The sequence below is a fragment of the Ochlerotatus camptorhynchus genome, unplaced genomic scaffold (genome assembly GCF_037179485.1).
Source record: "Ochlerotatus camptorhynchus isolate MF236.1 unplaced genomic scaffold, CSIRO-AGI_Acam_v1.1 ptg000305l, whole genome shotgun sequence".
In the NCBI taxonomy this organism is placed as follows: Eukaryota; Metazoa; Arthropoda; class Insecta; order Diptera; family Culicidae; genus Ochlerotatus; species Ochlerotatus camptorhynchus.
The window spans coordinates 1,006,718-1,023,172 of record NW_027040793.1 but is presented as its reverse complement, the minus strand read 5'-3'; the positions used below and the strand labels follow the sequence as shown (position 1 = coordinate 1,023,172).

General features: G+C 45.4%; 1 protein-coding gene across 1 annotated transcript; it reads left to right on the top strand.

Annotated features, from left to right (window-relative positions):
* Nucleotides 1-293: 293 nt before the first annotated feature.
* On the top strand, nucleotides 294-2,265 carry LOC135707238 (zinc finger protein 90-like). Its single transcript, XM_065229008.1, has 2 exons — nucleotides 294-1,241; nucleotides 1,318-2,265. Exons 1-2 carry the CDS (start codon nucleotides 537-539, stop codon nucleotides 2,263-2,265), a joined length of 1,653 nt encoding a protein of 550 aa, XP_065085080.1. The 5' UTR covers nucleotides 294-536.
* The last annotated feature ends 14,190 nt before the right edge of the window (nucleotides 2,266-16,455 follow it).

Genomic DNA, 16,455 nt, shown 5'->3' with positions numbered 1-16,455 from the left:
TTACATCAGAATAATTCAGGGGAAACATTTCAGAAGGGTATAACTCGAAATGTAAACAATGACTTTGAACGTCGATATCTCTAGAATGACCACACACCCACGGAATCTGACTACACCAGCTCATAGAACGAACATTTCTATGTCAGATGGTTTAATTAGTTTGAGTGGGTGTGTTGTCATTCGTAAGAAACCGACGATCCAAGTCATTGTTTACGTTTCGAGTTAGACCCTTCTGACATGTTTCCCCTGAATTATTGTTGTCACAGTATCATTTTGTTTTCATTCCGGAACCGATTATAAAATTTGTTCTATTAACCAATCAAGTAGTACGTTTAATTCTGATGCCAAAAGTGTGACTAGTTTTTAACAACCTCAATTCGTAAGAAAGGCAATAGGCCTGCGAGGATTAAGTGGCGATTTTTGGGATTTTTGTTGGTTCAATGTTGGTGCGTGCGAGAACTTGGTGTCATCATTGGCCTTACAAAGTTCTACATCACCACACGTAAAACAAGAGTTTAAAACAACCCATCGCCAACATGGACCAACCCGGTCCACTCGAAATGGACAAAATATGCCGGCTCTGTCTGCAGCATTTGCAGCTAGGTTCGCTGGTGAACCTGTTCGCCGTCAACTTCTCGATCCGACCATCGGAGATGATTGCCCGTTGTGCATCGGTTGAAATCTACGAAAAAGATGGTCTGCCGGGTGCGATTTGCAACGATTGCTTCTACAAGCTGGGTATGGCGTTTGAGTTTCGGAATCGATGCGAATCGTCGGATCAGAAGTTGAGAAGTTATGTTGTCCGGGATCAGCCAGCCCAGGTCGTGGACGTGGTCAAAGATGATGAAATCTATGCAGCGATGAATGAGATTTTCGGGGAAGATGAAGGACAAATGGGAGCCAAAGGAGTGGATATGTTTTCGGGTTCCAAATCCGAGGAGAGTTCGGAGACTGGGAATGGTGCAAGGAATGTAAAGAAAGTTCAACCCATAAAGAAGCGGGCACAGTTGGATGAACTGCTGGTGAAGCATAGAGCAAAGCTGAAGGAAGACGGCAGGAAAGTGAACATCTTTCGACAGAGAAAATCTACCAAAAAGACTACTGACGCAACTGGTACGAAAAGGGGAGCATTGCTGAAGGTACCGGAGCAGTGCCTGACGTGTGGTAAAACATTCAACTATGGTGGATACTTGCAGGCTCACCAGAGGATTCACACAGGAGAAAAGCCGTTTGCTTGTCAGGTACCTATACATACCTAGATTTCATCGCAATGCTAGTGATGAACTATTTAATAACGCGCTCCTTATCAATTTCTAGATTTGCCATCGTCGCTTTGCCCAGTCCGGAAATCTGCAGCTGCATCTTCGCATTCACAATAATGAAAGAAAGTATCAATGCGAAATCTGTAGTAAACTCTTCCGAACGTCCAGCAATCTTCACGCCCATAGGAAAACGCACTCGGAGGAGAGAAACTTTGCATGTACGCTTTGTGAACGAGCTTTCAGGACAGCTCAAGAGCTCAGGAATCATTCGGAAACCCATAGCTCGGTAAAAAGCTACGTCTGTCAATTGTGCGACAATAAGGCTTTCCATAAGCAGTCCTATTTGAATAGCCACGTTAAGACGGTTCACATAGGAGTTAAAAGGCACCCTTGCCAAGATTGTGGCAAGATTTTCTCCAACAGCTCTAATCTCATTGCTCACCGGCGAGTTCATACCGGTGACAGGCCTTATAGTTGTAAGGAGTGTGATGCAAAGTTCACACAATCTCCGGCCCTACTGAGGCATATTAAGGCCAAGCACAGAGCGAAACCAGTTGAACCAGTTATACCGGAAAGTACAGTGGAAGCTTTAGAACCTTCCATAGACGTGGATGAAAATGCATCTCTAGACAGTGCCGCTAGCTCGGAACTGTCCGTAGCTACATCGCTGATTGATAACCAAGTCGGGTACAATCTACCGTACATGCCTACCTATGTGCCATCGCACCCGCAACCAGTTCCACCTGCCACAACATTACATCAAATGCCACATGTTCATCATTCTGCTACGGCCATGCAGATGCCACCTGCCACATCCGGTAATATGTATTCCAATGATCTCTATCAGTATTCATCGAACTCTGCACCGGCACTTCAACCACATCACTATCAGCAGCAACATTTGGATGTAGGAAGCTACGACATGTGCTACACTATGCCGACCCACTCTGTGCTGAATCCGAGCCTGATGAATACCCAACCGACTTACATTTTCGATCAATAAAAACAATTATTTAATTTTAACATAAATCATCACTTTATTACGTGGCGAACTGTAGAAATTTACTACTATGAAGCAGCTGCTTCTGCACCTTCGGATCCTCCCCCACCGCTATTGGAGCCAATGGTAGCCGCTTCTTGACCGGCAGGGATGATTATAGTCGTAACCGCTATCAGAAGAGAACATTTAGAATTAGTAAATCATTCAGGAAAACGGGATGAATCGATCGTACTTTCCTTTCCCCATTTCATGCCCCATTCGGCCCAGGGTTTAACTTGTTCCATATCCTGTCGTCGGACACGTGTCCCCTGCACCATCATGAACAGTGAGATTACGAGCAAGAGTGCGATGTTTTTGCGGTTCATTTTGATTCGTTCGAGTGTGGTCGGTAAACTGATTATGGAAGCGTTCTTTTTGCTGGCTATTTATGTAACTGCAGCACCGGAAATGCAATGCTGGTGACGGTTGCGTATTTTGAGTTATGCGGTGGATAACAGTGGTTGAAATTGTGTAGCATTAATGAACGTGCATTTCTGAGGAAAAGGGGGCTTTGTAATGAATGTGGGTGCGCATAATTAGGTACTCAGTTGTTCTGCATTGTTACAAGTTAGCTTGAGGAATAGTTTGGTTTTAATCAATTGTTAGCCGCATGGAGTAGAGTGCTACATCGGCCTAAGCGCCTATTTTCGTCTTTTTATTTACGTCAGTAATATCTTATCCAGTATTTTGCGCTCAATAATGGCTGCCAAGAGTGCCAAAGTCAGCTATACTAATTAGTAACAAAACATGTTTTATTTCCATTGAACATGATTTTTTACATTCATTGATGCAGGGTAGATGACGGATCTGCCAGTACCTAAAGGTAGGTAAACCTTTTATCGTCAGAGGGATAAATTAGGTAAAGGATTCGTCAAAGCCGGCATTCACCAGAATTTCTAGTTATTTAGGCCATAGATCTTTTTATCTTTGCTAAGTTTGATTTGGTTTTCGTTATGTGTGGTTCTTTTGTAATGTTACTATTTTACGTTGAACTGTTTTTTTTTTTTTATGAAAGCATGCTTTTTTTTTTAAATTTAGTAATTTTTATCTACCGTGACCGCGCTTAATTCTCCGTGATTCCTAATTCTGAGCGGTTTCTAATTCTACGCATTCCAAATGTTAGGATCAAGTGAGTTCAATAAAGAAAAACAAAATTGAAAACACTGAAACAAGAAAAACAAAATCAACTTCGTTAGCTCTAACGTGAAGACGTGCGATCGCAGCATTTTGCAATTTTGAAAGTGAAAAGCAGTGGAAAAATCGAAATCTAGCGTCCAGAATTATAAGGGTCTAACTGCTATGACGATTCTTTTAATCGATTATCTCTTTTGCTAATAGCTCGTCTGGATTAACATTTCTCGGTAAGTTTGATGTTACTTTTGCTAGTTATTACAACCTTTTACTGCACTGTTTTGGAATAATTTAGGAAAATTTGTTAAAGCGAATCGATCATCGCAGTTGGGCCCTTATGATTCTAAACGCAAGAAGTATGTGCCGTAGTGCCCAAAGAGAATGTGAAATGTGAATACGTGGGGTGATGCTAAACTTTTCAAGGTGATGCAATATTCAATATGAGCGAGTCCTTATTTACCGGTAGTGTGTGTTGAGTAATGGTCAGCTCTGCATGCAGAAATTCAAACTTGGCATGTCTAGAACATTAACCAGCATTTTAGCTAATGCAGCGATGCATGCATCAATGCCAACGCACTAATTTCCAGTATCGGTTGATGGTACAAACCAAAGTTCAAGAACAACATGTGAAAAGGGCATACAAGCTTTTTGTAAACAAACCTTTTTATGCCCTTTTCTCGCCACCCATATGACACCAACGCAAACCATCAACATCACCAGGTAGGGGAAACTTTCCCCTTTCCGGTGATGTTGTTGGTTTGCGTGGGTGAACCTTGGTTGATGAGAAAAGCACGGAGACCAAATTCGTTAACTTAAGATAACGATCCTAATAGTTACTTGCACATGGAAAAATATTGTTGTTTGAAAGAAACCTATAGTTATTCCAACATTAATTTGACCGTCAACTCAATCATATCTACCTAATAGATTCAACTGTTCATCTTATACTCAATTCAACTATAATTTGATCAATTTTAACAACCGTCAAATGTAATTTATTTATATAATTTGGTTTCAATTGATCATCATAAATCCACATACTTTTAACTTAAGATGCGTAGAGCAGGCCATAAGATAGCTGGCTCTCACGCAGATGAAAACGGTTCAAATCTAAGTTGAATGTTCTTGTTTACTTTTTTTATGATTTTGCAGTTGTGTTTTTGAGATCGATAAAGAAGCAAAACAAACTTTATTTAATATGTCGATAATGAAGAGCAGTTCGTTTAATGAACATTGTAAAATTTTGCCTTTCTAACAATAGTTTTCTTGAATCAACTAACGCATAGTTGTATTTTGAAGTTTGGCGTTTGTTCATCTACTGAAAAATATAGTTGAGGCAACCGAGGAGCCAACTATGGACTATAGTTGTTGCCCTCTATATATAGTCAAATCAACTATAGTTTCGGGTTATCTCTAAAACAATTGAACAATATAGTTATTTTGACCGGAAAAATAATTGCGTATGCTATAATTTGTTCTCCGTGAGGACCTACAAAAGTTTGTTTACATAAAGCTTGTATGCCATTTTCACATTTGGCTCTTGAGGTGATAGTGGAATAGAGCTTTTTGACGATTAATCGGCGAACGCTACACGGCGAATGAGAACGACTCAAATTTGAGTTTAGTTCACTCATAATCGCCAGTGCAGGAACTCAGCGATGAGTAAATTTGCCTCATGTTTTCCCAGATTTTTCCAGGATTTTCCAGGGAAAAATTCCCGAATTTGAGAAAAGTAAAGATTGGATTCACTCATTCTATTGGTACTACTCCGAGACTGAATAAAATTTTCGTCAATTTCCTCATTTTCCGACAGATTTTTTAGGTTTTCCACAGGAAACCATGAGACCAATTTTACTCATCACTGAGTTCCTGCACTTTTGGCGATTATGAGTGAACTAAACTCAAATTTGAGTCGTTCTCATTCGCCGTGTATACCTATCGAGCATAGTACTGGATTAACAATAGAAAAGACCCTATCAGCATTTGTAAACAAACCGTTCTAAAGCCCTTTCCTCACAAAGCGGAGGCCACCCACGCAAACGAACACCATCATCGTGTAGAGGACACTTTCACCTATCCGATGATGGTGTTGGTTTGCGTGGGCGGCCTTCGCTTTGTGAGGAAAAGGCTTTAGAACGGTTTGTTTACAAATCTTTTGGTTTTGTTTTTTCCGTCGATCTTGTTTTCCGTGCTGAGCACCAATGCTACCGACGTGCCAGGAAGGCAGCTCCCACACCTGGACCCTACATATCGACCCATCAACTCATGAACCGGGGACCAACGGCTTTACTTCCCATCCGAAGGAAGGCGTGATCAGAGATGTTATGCCTCAGAACATCCCGGCGGCAGTGTTTGAAGTTTTCACTGTTCACTGAATAATTCACGTGTATTTCCGCAACCGTTGGACCCCCGTGTGTCAGTAAACTAAACTGCACGGCGAATGAGAACAACCCAAATTTGAGTTTAGTTCACTCATAATCGCCAAAAGTGCAGGAACTCAGCTAACTCAGGAACGCAGCGATGAGTAAATTTGCCTCATGTTTTCCCAGATTTTTCCAGGTTTTTCCAGGGAAAAATTCCCGAATTTGAGAAAAGTAAAGATTGGATTCACTCAGTCTATTGGTACTACTCCGAGACTGAATAAAATTTTCGTCAATTTCCTCATTTTCCGGCAGATTTTTTAGGTTTTCCACAGGAAACCATGAGACAAATTTAACTCATCGCTGCGTTCCTGCACTTTTGGCGATTATGAGTGAACTAAACTCAAATTTGAGTCGTTCTCATTCGCCGTGTGATTTCCTTGTATCGGCGAGACGACGAATCATGGCACATAAAGAAACAGAGAAAAATAAATCTTGCTGCATCGATGATCAAATACGTTCACACAAACCATTGTTACGTTTAGTTTTGGGTAGTAGCAATTCGCTTATAAGCATTTGGGGTATGACATTATTGATGCCTAATCTCCCGTGAGCGTGCATAAGGAAATTATGCCACATGGGCCGCATCGCTTGAAAAGCGAAAATTATCTTGCCCATCATTCCGCATTGACGTTGCTGACAACGCTTCCGCACGCACACACACAAGTACCAGCACAGTAAACATCAGTGACAGCATAAAGGGAGCCAGAAGAAAAGTGCATTCGCACAAGTAGCACGCAAAACGGCGTGGTTGATAATCGCGATTGCCGTGATAGTAAGTTGGAAGTGTAAAAAACTGTGTTCTCGGGCGCGAGCAGCTCTGTGCGATCGAAGAAGAACGCACCGGATGGTGGATCAACGATCAAACATCGTTGAAGCTTGCCGACGACAGATTAACCGTGTGCTCAGGCCAAGGCAACGACGCCACAACACGATCTCCCGGACAGACGCTATCGGTGAAGAACCACTGCCTGTGGCTAAAAAGGCCTTCAAACAGAAGGCCTTTTGTTCTGATTGCTATTCCGCAGGTCGGACTACTCAGCTGCGCGAGGGCCAGTGTGTCGGGGCTGTACGTGATTCTGGCGAGGTCATCGTAGACACGACGGATGAGGGTTGTCCGGACCGGACTCTAAACCACGGAACAACGGGTGGTCATTGTGCTGTGTGTGTGGAGCAAGTCAGACGGACGAGCCGCGGAACATCAGTGCGGTAATCCAGCGGCGGTAAGGGTGCACCCAGCAGCATTGAGTGAGTACTCTTAAGAAGAAGTAAGCGGAAAGAAGAAGAGAAAAGATGTAGGGAAGTGAGAGCAGCAAAGGCCGAAGAAAGATAGGAGAGGAGGTTAGGCAGGAGAAAACCATGCCGGCACAATAAATTAATGTAAACGTCAATGCTAACCCAATTTTTATTTCGTTGGTGCACATTTTCCCAGTGTTTGCGTGTTAGCCCATTCAAAGGTAGTCTGCTCTACCGCTACCTGTAAATTGCAACATTGGCGCCCAACAAAAACGAACCATTTTGGATTCTGATTTTAGAAATTTGTTTTGTAGTTTGTGGCAAATTTCTTTGAATACGTAACACTTTGTGGAACCTACCATTTTATTAAGTTCTTGTTTAGTTGGTTAATTATAAGACCTATTAGGATCATGGATCCTGCTTGCCTGACGGAAGAGGAAATTGGTTACGAACTGGCCTTGCGCCACGTAACAAATCTCAGTGCGATTCCTCGTAGAGCTAGCGCCGTTCGCTTACGCGCTCTAATGCAGGAAGAGGATATAAAGGGGATACTCCATGAAAGCTCCTCTCATGTAATGGAAGTAGGGGAGAATATCAGTCAATGTCAATGTCGGGTCAGAGAAATATTATAGGAATTGGACGCGGCGATGAAGCGAGGAGACCTTCCAGTTGTTAGGCAAATGCGATCGCGGTTGATTCACTATCGGGACCGGTTAGCTATTGTTGAACCACCGGTAAATCTGAACGATACGTACGCGACTCTGTGTTTGCTGGTGCAGTTTTCGTTGGATGACATCGACGATGCACTTGGAAGAACGAGAAAGAGTGACAAGAAGACAGTGAATAGTAATGGTGTGAATAACAACAGCAACAACAAGAGCAGTAGCAACGTCAACAACAACACCGGTGCGATCCCGAAGCGGACTTCGCAAGCAGCATCTTCTTTGGGACTACGAGGATTCGATGAAGAGGGAAACTCAGTCGCGCAGTCGAGCCCCAACAGGCTCTCAACCATCGATAAAACGAACAGTTTTCAGAATCAGTCCCAAACAACTCAACAAGGTGCGATTCCGTTGGCATCCTTGCCAATCCGAAGAAACTCTACGCCAGGCTACAGTACCGGAGGAGCAGAGTCGTTAGCGCATCAACAAGGGCGAGGAAGAGGTTGGAACCTGCTCAACCAAGGAAACCTCCAAGCAAACGGGGGACACAACATGCAGAAAGGAACTGGTGGACGCTTTGTGATCGACGACAGTTTACCTCCTCCTCCGTATCACCACCATAGGGCGGACGCTGGAGAAGCCAACGCCAGGGAAGACTGGAACCGGCTACGTGATGAGTTGCTACAAAACCTGCTACGACGGAACCACGAAGAGCCGGCCAGACCACAGCTGGAGGAGCGAAGGACGCAAAAGGCAATCCACAATTGGCCGTTCCGCTATAAAGGCGAGAAAGATGGTGCGTCTTTGAACACTTTCCTTCAACGGGTAGAAATCTTCGCATCATCGGAGGAGATATCAGATGCAATGCTGCTGAAGAACGTGAAACATCTCTTGCTGGACGACGCACTCACCTGGTACAGTAACATATACCCAACCGGAGCACTGGTCAGCTGGGAAATCTTCAAAAGGCTGATCAGACGGGAGTTCCTTCCATCCAGCTATGCATACATCTTGAGAGCAGAGGCTTACCATCGGTTACAAGGCGACGACGAGTCTTTCAACAAATTCTTCCAAGACATGTCCACACTATTTCAACATGTGGATCCGCCGATGAGTGAACAGGAAAAGCTGTTCATTATCAAGAAAAACATGAACGCCACCTACGCGCCGATAGCTGCATCCCATCAAACGACGAACATGCACATGCTGGTAAGGGCCTGCAAGGAATTCGATGAGCTTAGGAAGCTGCAAGCAAGTCAACGGCGTATTGCCTTGCCCTACGGAACCTTGCTCGAACCGTCACTGGCTACTCCTTCGTCGACGCAGCGGGCAACAAAACCACAGCAGCCGCTGCAGCGCTTTGGAAGAGTCAATGTTTTGGAAGCAGAGCATCTACAGCAGTACGCGGAACTTCCTTCACACTCGACGCCACAGCAGACAGCCGAATTAGAACAATCGACGCACGAGGAAGAGAAGCTGGATCAGAAGATGGACGCGATTTTGCAGCAAGTTAACGCCCTGAAGTTACGGTTTGATCGTCGTGAAGCACCGGCAAGACTAGCGAACAACCAGCAAGCTCATCATGCACCTGCGCTGAACCAGAATGTCGCTCAACACTCGCAGAACATGGAAGCAGGCAACTCTCGACCAGTAGTACTGGTTTGCTGGAATTGTGATGAGGAAGGACATCGTTTTATGGATTGTACAAAACCGCAAGCGGTACTGTTTTGCTATCGTTGCGGACAGAAAGGCTTTTCACTACGGAGTTGCCGCACGTGCCAGCAACGAGCGGGAAACGCTCCGGCGGGGAACCAATAAACGAGGGAGTGGAATCCTCGCTCTTAACTGACCATCCCTCGAACGAACCGGAGCTGCGACAAATCAATTCACTGATAATAAATCCTGAAAATGACAATCGTCCGCATGCGATAGTAGAAGTATTCGGCAAGAAGATGACAGGGCTGTTGGATAGTGGAGCCAACTGTTCCATTCTAGGAGGAGATTCAGCGGAAATAGTGAACGAACTGGGGTTACAGAAGATAGCGTTGGCAGGAGACATTCGTACGGCAGACGGCACGCAGCACCGCATTCAATCATACGCTCGGCTTCCAGTAGCATACAATGGAAAGAATGAAGTAGTCACGGTTCTTCTGTTACCGACCCTGCCGGACTGTGTGATCTTCGGAATGAACTTCTGGAACTCTTTCGGGATAAAACCCGTATGCTGTTCTCTCAACGTGTCAGTGGATGCAGAAGAAGTGCCAGCGAACGAAGCCTTGAAGCCGCTAACGAACGAACAGAAAACCAGATTACAAGAAGCTATGGACAAACTCCCGAAAGCAGAACCAGGTAAATTAGGAAGGACAGATCTGTACGTTCACCGAATCGACATCGGAGATGCGAAACCACGGAAGCAGCGCTACTTTCCAATGTCGAAGTACGTCTTGGAAGAAGTGAATAAGGAGATTGACCGGATGCTGGAGCTTGACGTAATTGAGGAGGCACTGTTCTCGCCATGGAACAATCCTCTAGTGGCTGTGAAAAAGAAAACTGGCCAGTACCGGGTTTGTCTGGATGCTCGTCACCTGAACGCCGTGATGGTAAATGAAGGCTACCCTATTCCTCAAATTTCGGCGATAATGAACAACCTGAGTGGATGCTCGTTCATCTCTACCATCGACCTGAAAGATGCTTTCTGGCAGCTGCCACTGGAGAAGTCCTCACGCCCTGTGACTGCCTTCACAGTGCCGCAAAGAGGTCACTTCCAATTTAAAGTGGTACCATTCGGACTTTGTACGGCGAGTCAGGCCTTAGCACGCTTAATGACGCACTTATTCGCTGATTTGGAACCACATGTGTTTCATTATCTAGACGATATAATCATCTGCTCGCGCACATTTGACGAACACATAGAAATGTTGGAGAAGGTCGCAGAACGGCTGAAAAGAGCGAAGCTAACCATCTCTGCAGAAAAATCCAAATTCTGCCTGGAGGAGATGAAGTATCTGGGATACGTGTTGAACAAGGACGGATGGAATGTGGACCAGGAGAAGATTGAGTGTATCGTGCGATTTCCAACACCGCAGAATAGGAAGGACGTTCAGAGATTCCTAGGTCTGTGCAATTGGTATCGCAGGTTCATAGCAGACTTGTCGAGGATTGCAGTACCATTGACGGAGTTGACCAAGGCGAAAGTGAAGTTCCGGTGGACAACCAAAGCAGAGGAGGCCTTTCTGAAGCTCAAGTCAGCGCTCGTTTCAGCACCGGTCTTGGCGATGCCAGATCATACGAAACCATTTTCCATCGCCTGTGACGCAAGCGACGTGGCGATTGGAGCGGTGCTGACGCAGGAAACGGACGGAGAAGAGCATCCGATAGCGTATTTTTCGCAGAAGCTATCCGCATCGGAGCGCAAATACTCGGTGACTGAGCGAGAGTGTTTGGCCGTAATTCGGGCGATCGAGAAATTCCGCGGCTACGTTGAAGGGATAAAGTTCACAGTATACTGTGATCATTCGGCATTGAGTTATCTGCGGTCCATGAAAAATCCGACCGCTCTCATGAGTCGCTGGATACTCAGACTAAACGCCTTCGACTTCGTTATAAAGTACCGCAAGGGAGTGATCAACACCGTGCCGGATGCGCTGTCCAGGATCGTATCGTCGCTAGTGTTCTCCGTGGATGCATCGATCGACCCGTGGTACCATAAACTGGCCGAGCGTGTACAACAGGATGGCGACAAGTTCCCGGACTTCCGGCTAGCAAATCAGGAGCTCTACAAGAACTGCAGCAGCAGAAACGAGGACGGTGTACTAGTCCACAGATGGAAGAAGGTCGTTCCGCTCAACCAGCGCGCAGAGGTCATCGGAAGGTTTCACGATTCAACTTCCGGAGCACATCTAGGTTTCCAGAAAACGTGGCAAAAACTGCAAAACCATTTCTACTGGCCGAAGATGATGGACGATGTGGCGCGCTACGTGAGAAGCTGTGGAACCTGCAAAGCAAGCAAAGCACCGAACACCACGATGATGCCTAACATGGGAGGACTCAAGCCTGCTCGTCTACCATGGGAGTTAGTTTCAGTGGATTTTGTCGGTCCGTTCACACGATCGCGTAGCGGGAACACGGTAATGCTCGTGATAGTCGACTGGGTGACGAAATACGAGGATCACCGAGCGTGGGATGAAAATCTGCAAGCCATCGTAGCAGCAATCAACGGAGCGAAGCATGAGGCAACAGGCGTTAGTCCGCACTATGCGAACTTTGGAAGGGAGCTAATCCTGCACACTGACCTGTACGTACAACAGGACCTCAACATCCCAGATGACCCCAAGGTGGCGCAGGAGGTACGGCTATCGGCAATCCGCCGAATCCATAACTTCATCATTAAGCGGATCAAGAATAACCACGAGAAGAGCAAGCAGCGCTATAACTTGCGAACACGGGATGTAACGTTCAAAGTCGGAGATCTGGTGTGGCGCAGGAACTTCACGCAGTCCTCCAAAGTAGATCACTTCAACCAGAAACTCGATGCAAAGTTCGTTCCAGCGGTGGTAGTAGAAGTCATCGGCAGCAACCTGTACAAGTTGGAGGATGTGAAGGATGGGAAGAAGGGGCAATACCATGCCAAGGATATGAAGGCCGATTAGCAGATGTTTCCCTCAGCTATGTAAGCAGCAGTGGCTGCGAACAATTTGATCATCGATCGGTGAATCAGAAAAAAAACGCGAAGCGGTCAAGATTCCATGGTGCAGCACAGCAAGTATGCAACGCCTAAGGGTAGCAGTAAGGAACGCAGTGGAAGTAACACCAAATGCGCTCCGGAAAACGGAGGACTCAATTCGGACAGTGCTGCTCCGTCTTCGATTCACCACATTGCGCCGTGGAAGATGTCCTACGTTTGGGGAACCACGACGAACCAATCCGTATTTAACGCCATGATGACATCAGTTCAAGTCTGTATGGCCCTCGGAGGGCGCGCCGTTTGTTGGGAACGAGAGAAAACCAACCATGCTATGCGCGAGGCTAGCATGCCGTTACCAGAGCGGGATAAACTGGACAAATCAACGAATCAAACAGACCTCGCAAAAAACACGACTTTAGCAGTGCCGCGGAACAACCTAAATCCAGATTGGATGTTCATGCTAGCACTGCCCTCCCAGGGCGCACCGTTTGTTGGAGCGAGAGAAACCAACCATGCTAGGCGCGAGGCTAGCATGCCGTTACCAGGTCGGGACAAACTGGAAGGTCAATCAACCAAAACCTCGTATCCAACCGGCGATAACAGCTTCGCCGAAGCATCCGGCTCTTGATCGGATGACTGTACAAGCTATGAACGCAGCATGCAAGGAGCTGTCGACAACGAGCATCTCTGCCACCAAAAAACCCGTCATACGGAAAAGGCTTGAGGACCAACAACACGTACCGAAACCTCGCCATTCCTTGCACTACCATGGACCAAACACCAGAGCTATCTGTTGAACTCGGTCTCAACCACCAACAATACCCGACAACCGCCATGGATGAATTTAGTCGGTGCAGGAAAGCTGACAGGCACCAGGCTTTCGGCACATTGAAGTGCTTTCCAACACCCTCAATTGATCGGGAGATCGAACGATCAGGAGAGGAATTCGTTGAACGACATTGACTAACAGATTCCAGGCACAGGTCTTGAACGAGGTGGAGTTCTTTTGCATGGGGGTTACTATGATTTTCTAAAGTAACGCGAACGGGAGGCGCGGTGTTATCCTCTCTCTTGGGCTCATAGTAATCTAGGTTGCGGAAATGCTTCCTATTCTCAGATTGCGATTGATCGAATCCACTATATCCGTTCGAAATATTAGCCAACACATTATTACTGTTATTTGTTCTATGTAAGATCTCTAGTTTTATTTTAGCTCCTAAAACTAGCATAGATCTTGTTGAATGTCGAGCCACAGGTCGGCTAGACGTAGAAGATGGGACAAGAACTTCACATAGAGACATTCTGCCCAATATAGGGCGGTCAGATCACCCTCTGGCAGGACTCGCTGCCGTTATGTTCGTTTTGATTTAGTTGGGAAATTTATATCTGGTGAGCATGAGGCTCACGGTTTTCAGTCATGCTGCGGTTATCTACATCTTAAGGTTTGCTTAAGTCAATATCATAAGATCTGCCTAGTCTCTATGCGACTTCTAAGGAAGTGAGCTAAGAGTTTTTTGTGAGCTTCTTCTTCATCGCTCACAAAAAACTCTGCGCCTGTGGTAAGGTTGTGTTACGTTTAGTTTTGGGTAGTAGCAATTCGCTTATAAGCATTTGGGGTATGACATTATTGATGCCTAATCTCCCGTGAGCGTGCATAAGGAAATTATGCCACATGGGCCGCATCGCTTGAAAAGCGAAAATTATCTTGCCCATCATTCCGCATTGACGTTGCTGACAACGCTTCCGCACGCACACACACAAGTACCAGCACAGTAAACATCAGTGACAGCATAAAGGGAGCCAGAAGAAAAGTGCATTCGCACAAGTAGCACGCAAAACGGCGTGGTTGATAATCGCGATTGCCGTGATAGTAAGTTGGAAGTGTAAAAAACTGTGTTCTCGGGCGCGAGCAGCTCTGTGCGATCGAAGAAGAACGCACCGGATGGTGGATCAACGATCAAACATCGTTGAAGCTTGCCGACGACAGATTAACCGTGTGCTCAGGCCAAGGCAACGACGCCACAACACGATCTCCCGGACAGACGCTATCGGTGAAGAACCACTGCCTGTGGCTAAAAAGGCCTTCAAACAGAAGGCCTTTTGTTCTGATTGCTATTCCGCAGGTCGGACTACTCAGCTGCGCGAGGGCCAGTGTGTCGGGGCTGTACGTGATTCTGGCGAGGTCATCGTAGACACGACGGATGAGGGTTGTCCGGACCGGACTCTAAACCACGGAACAACGGGTGGTCATTGTGCTGTGTGTGTGGAGCAAGTCAGACGGACGAGCCGCGGAACATCAGTGCGGTAATCCAGCGGCGGTAAGGGTGCACCCAGCAGCATTGAGTGAGTACTCTTAAGAAGAAGTAAGCGGAAAGAAGAAGAGAAAAGATGTAGGGAAGTGAGAGCAGCAAAGGCCGAAGAAAGATAGGAGAGGAGGTTAGGCAGGAGAAAACCATGCCGGCACAATAAATTAATGTAAACGTCAATGCTAACCCAATTTTTATTTCGTTGGTGCACATTTTCCCAGTGTTTGCGTGTTAGCCCATTCAAAGGTAGTCTGCTCTACCGCTACCTGTAAATTGCAACACCATTTACTACTGACGGTATCATTGAAAGAATCTTTATATTCGTGTGTACCATTCGGCATGGATTGTGTGCGTTAGTTTCTGTTCATGATACATCTGCGTATCGCAGTATAACATTGGCGAATGGTTCATATTCAGCAACATGTAATGACACTGAATATGGATGGTCAAAAGCTGTTGCATAAAGTGAACATTAACTTTTCACATCGAATTACGTGGGTTATTGGGGGAGATTTTGTATTGCCAGGTTCCTAATTTTGCGTATATATCCTAGCCATTGTAAATCCATTGAAATACTATATTCCTGAAAACTTTTTCAGAGGATTTCCAACAAAACATAATCCCTAGTACCCCTGATATTCTTGACTGGATTTTCTTTATTGGTCGGGATGTTATAGCGTCGTCCACTGTTGTGGTGATGTGGCATGTGGCCTCTCATTCCACAAAACATGCATGCAACCTCGATTAATGTCAGACACCCACTGGCCCACTACTGTGGCGGCGATGTGGCGTGTCAAAACATTATGCTGAAACATTGCATGTGGCGAACGTCAACATGATTTTAGTGAAGTTAGTTTCTGATATGGCGGCGGAGTGGCATCTGCTAGCATGGTAAATAAGCTTGTCGTGGTTTGCCTTACGCCACATTACATCCACATGATCTTTTGGCATGTTGTATGATGCCGCACCATCGCCACAACAGTGGGCCGTCTCGTGTCCGCGGTACGTTGTTCTAGAGTTTTTTTTTTCGATTACACGAGTGAATCCCGTAAATTTAATACACGTATCATGTGGACATTTGATTTAATTGGTTCCAAAATGGAATACCCCGTGATCCCGGCGATATAGGAAGTTACTGTGTTCGGCAAACATTTTCAGGTGACTAAGATCTTTCCGATGGTGGACATGTTCAGAGTTCAGCCACTAGGTGGCGTAAGTATACATATGAGATTTTTTATGAGCCATTTATATCTCATGAACCAGACATTCATGGGAAATACAGTCCTCAACAATGTTTTTTTCCCCGGTGGACAAGGCCTTCTACATGAAGAACAGGTTAATTGCGAATGCTCTTGTTACGCGACTCAATTGTATATGTGCTTTATCACAAGATCCTGACTTACTTGGAAAATACAGTCTTATATTATTATTTAGCTTTATTTAGGAGGCTTTCAGCCTTAGGCTGGTTCGCCTCCAATAAATACAGTCTTCTACATAGCTGCTAAGCTAACCAAGTCCTTTCAAATGATGGACAATACACTCTTATAAATTATCACCGACTTCGGTAATTTTTACCGAAATCTGAACAGCTGAACTTTTCGGTAAAATTTATGCAATTCAATTCAATTGCTTTTCAGCTACTTTGAAACTAAATCTCCACTAAAATGACAAGATTTGATAATTTAAACAAGGTTGAAAAAGTTTTGACATTATTT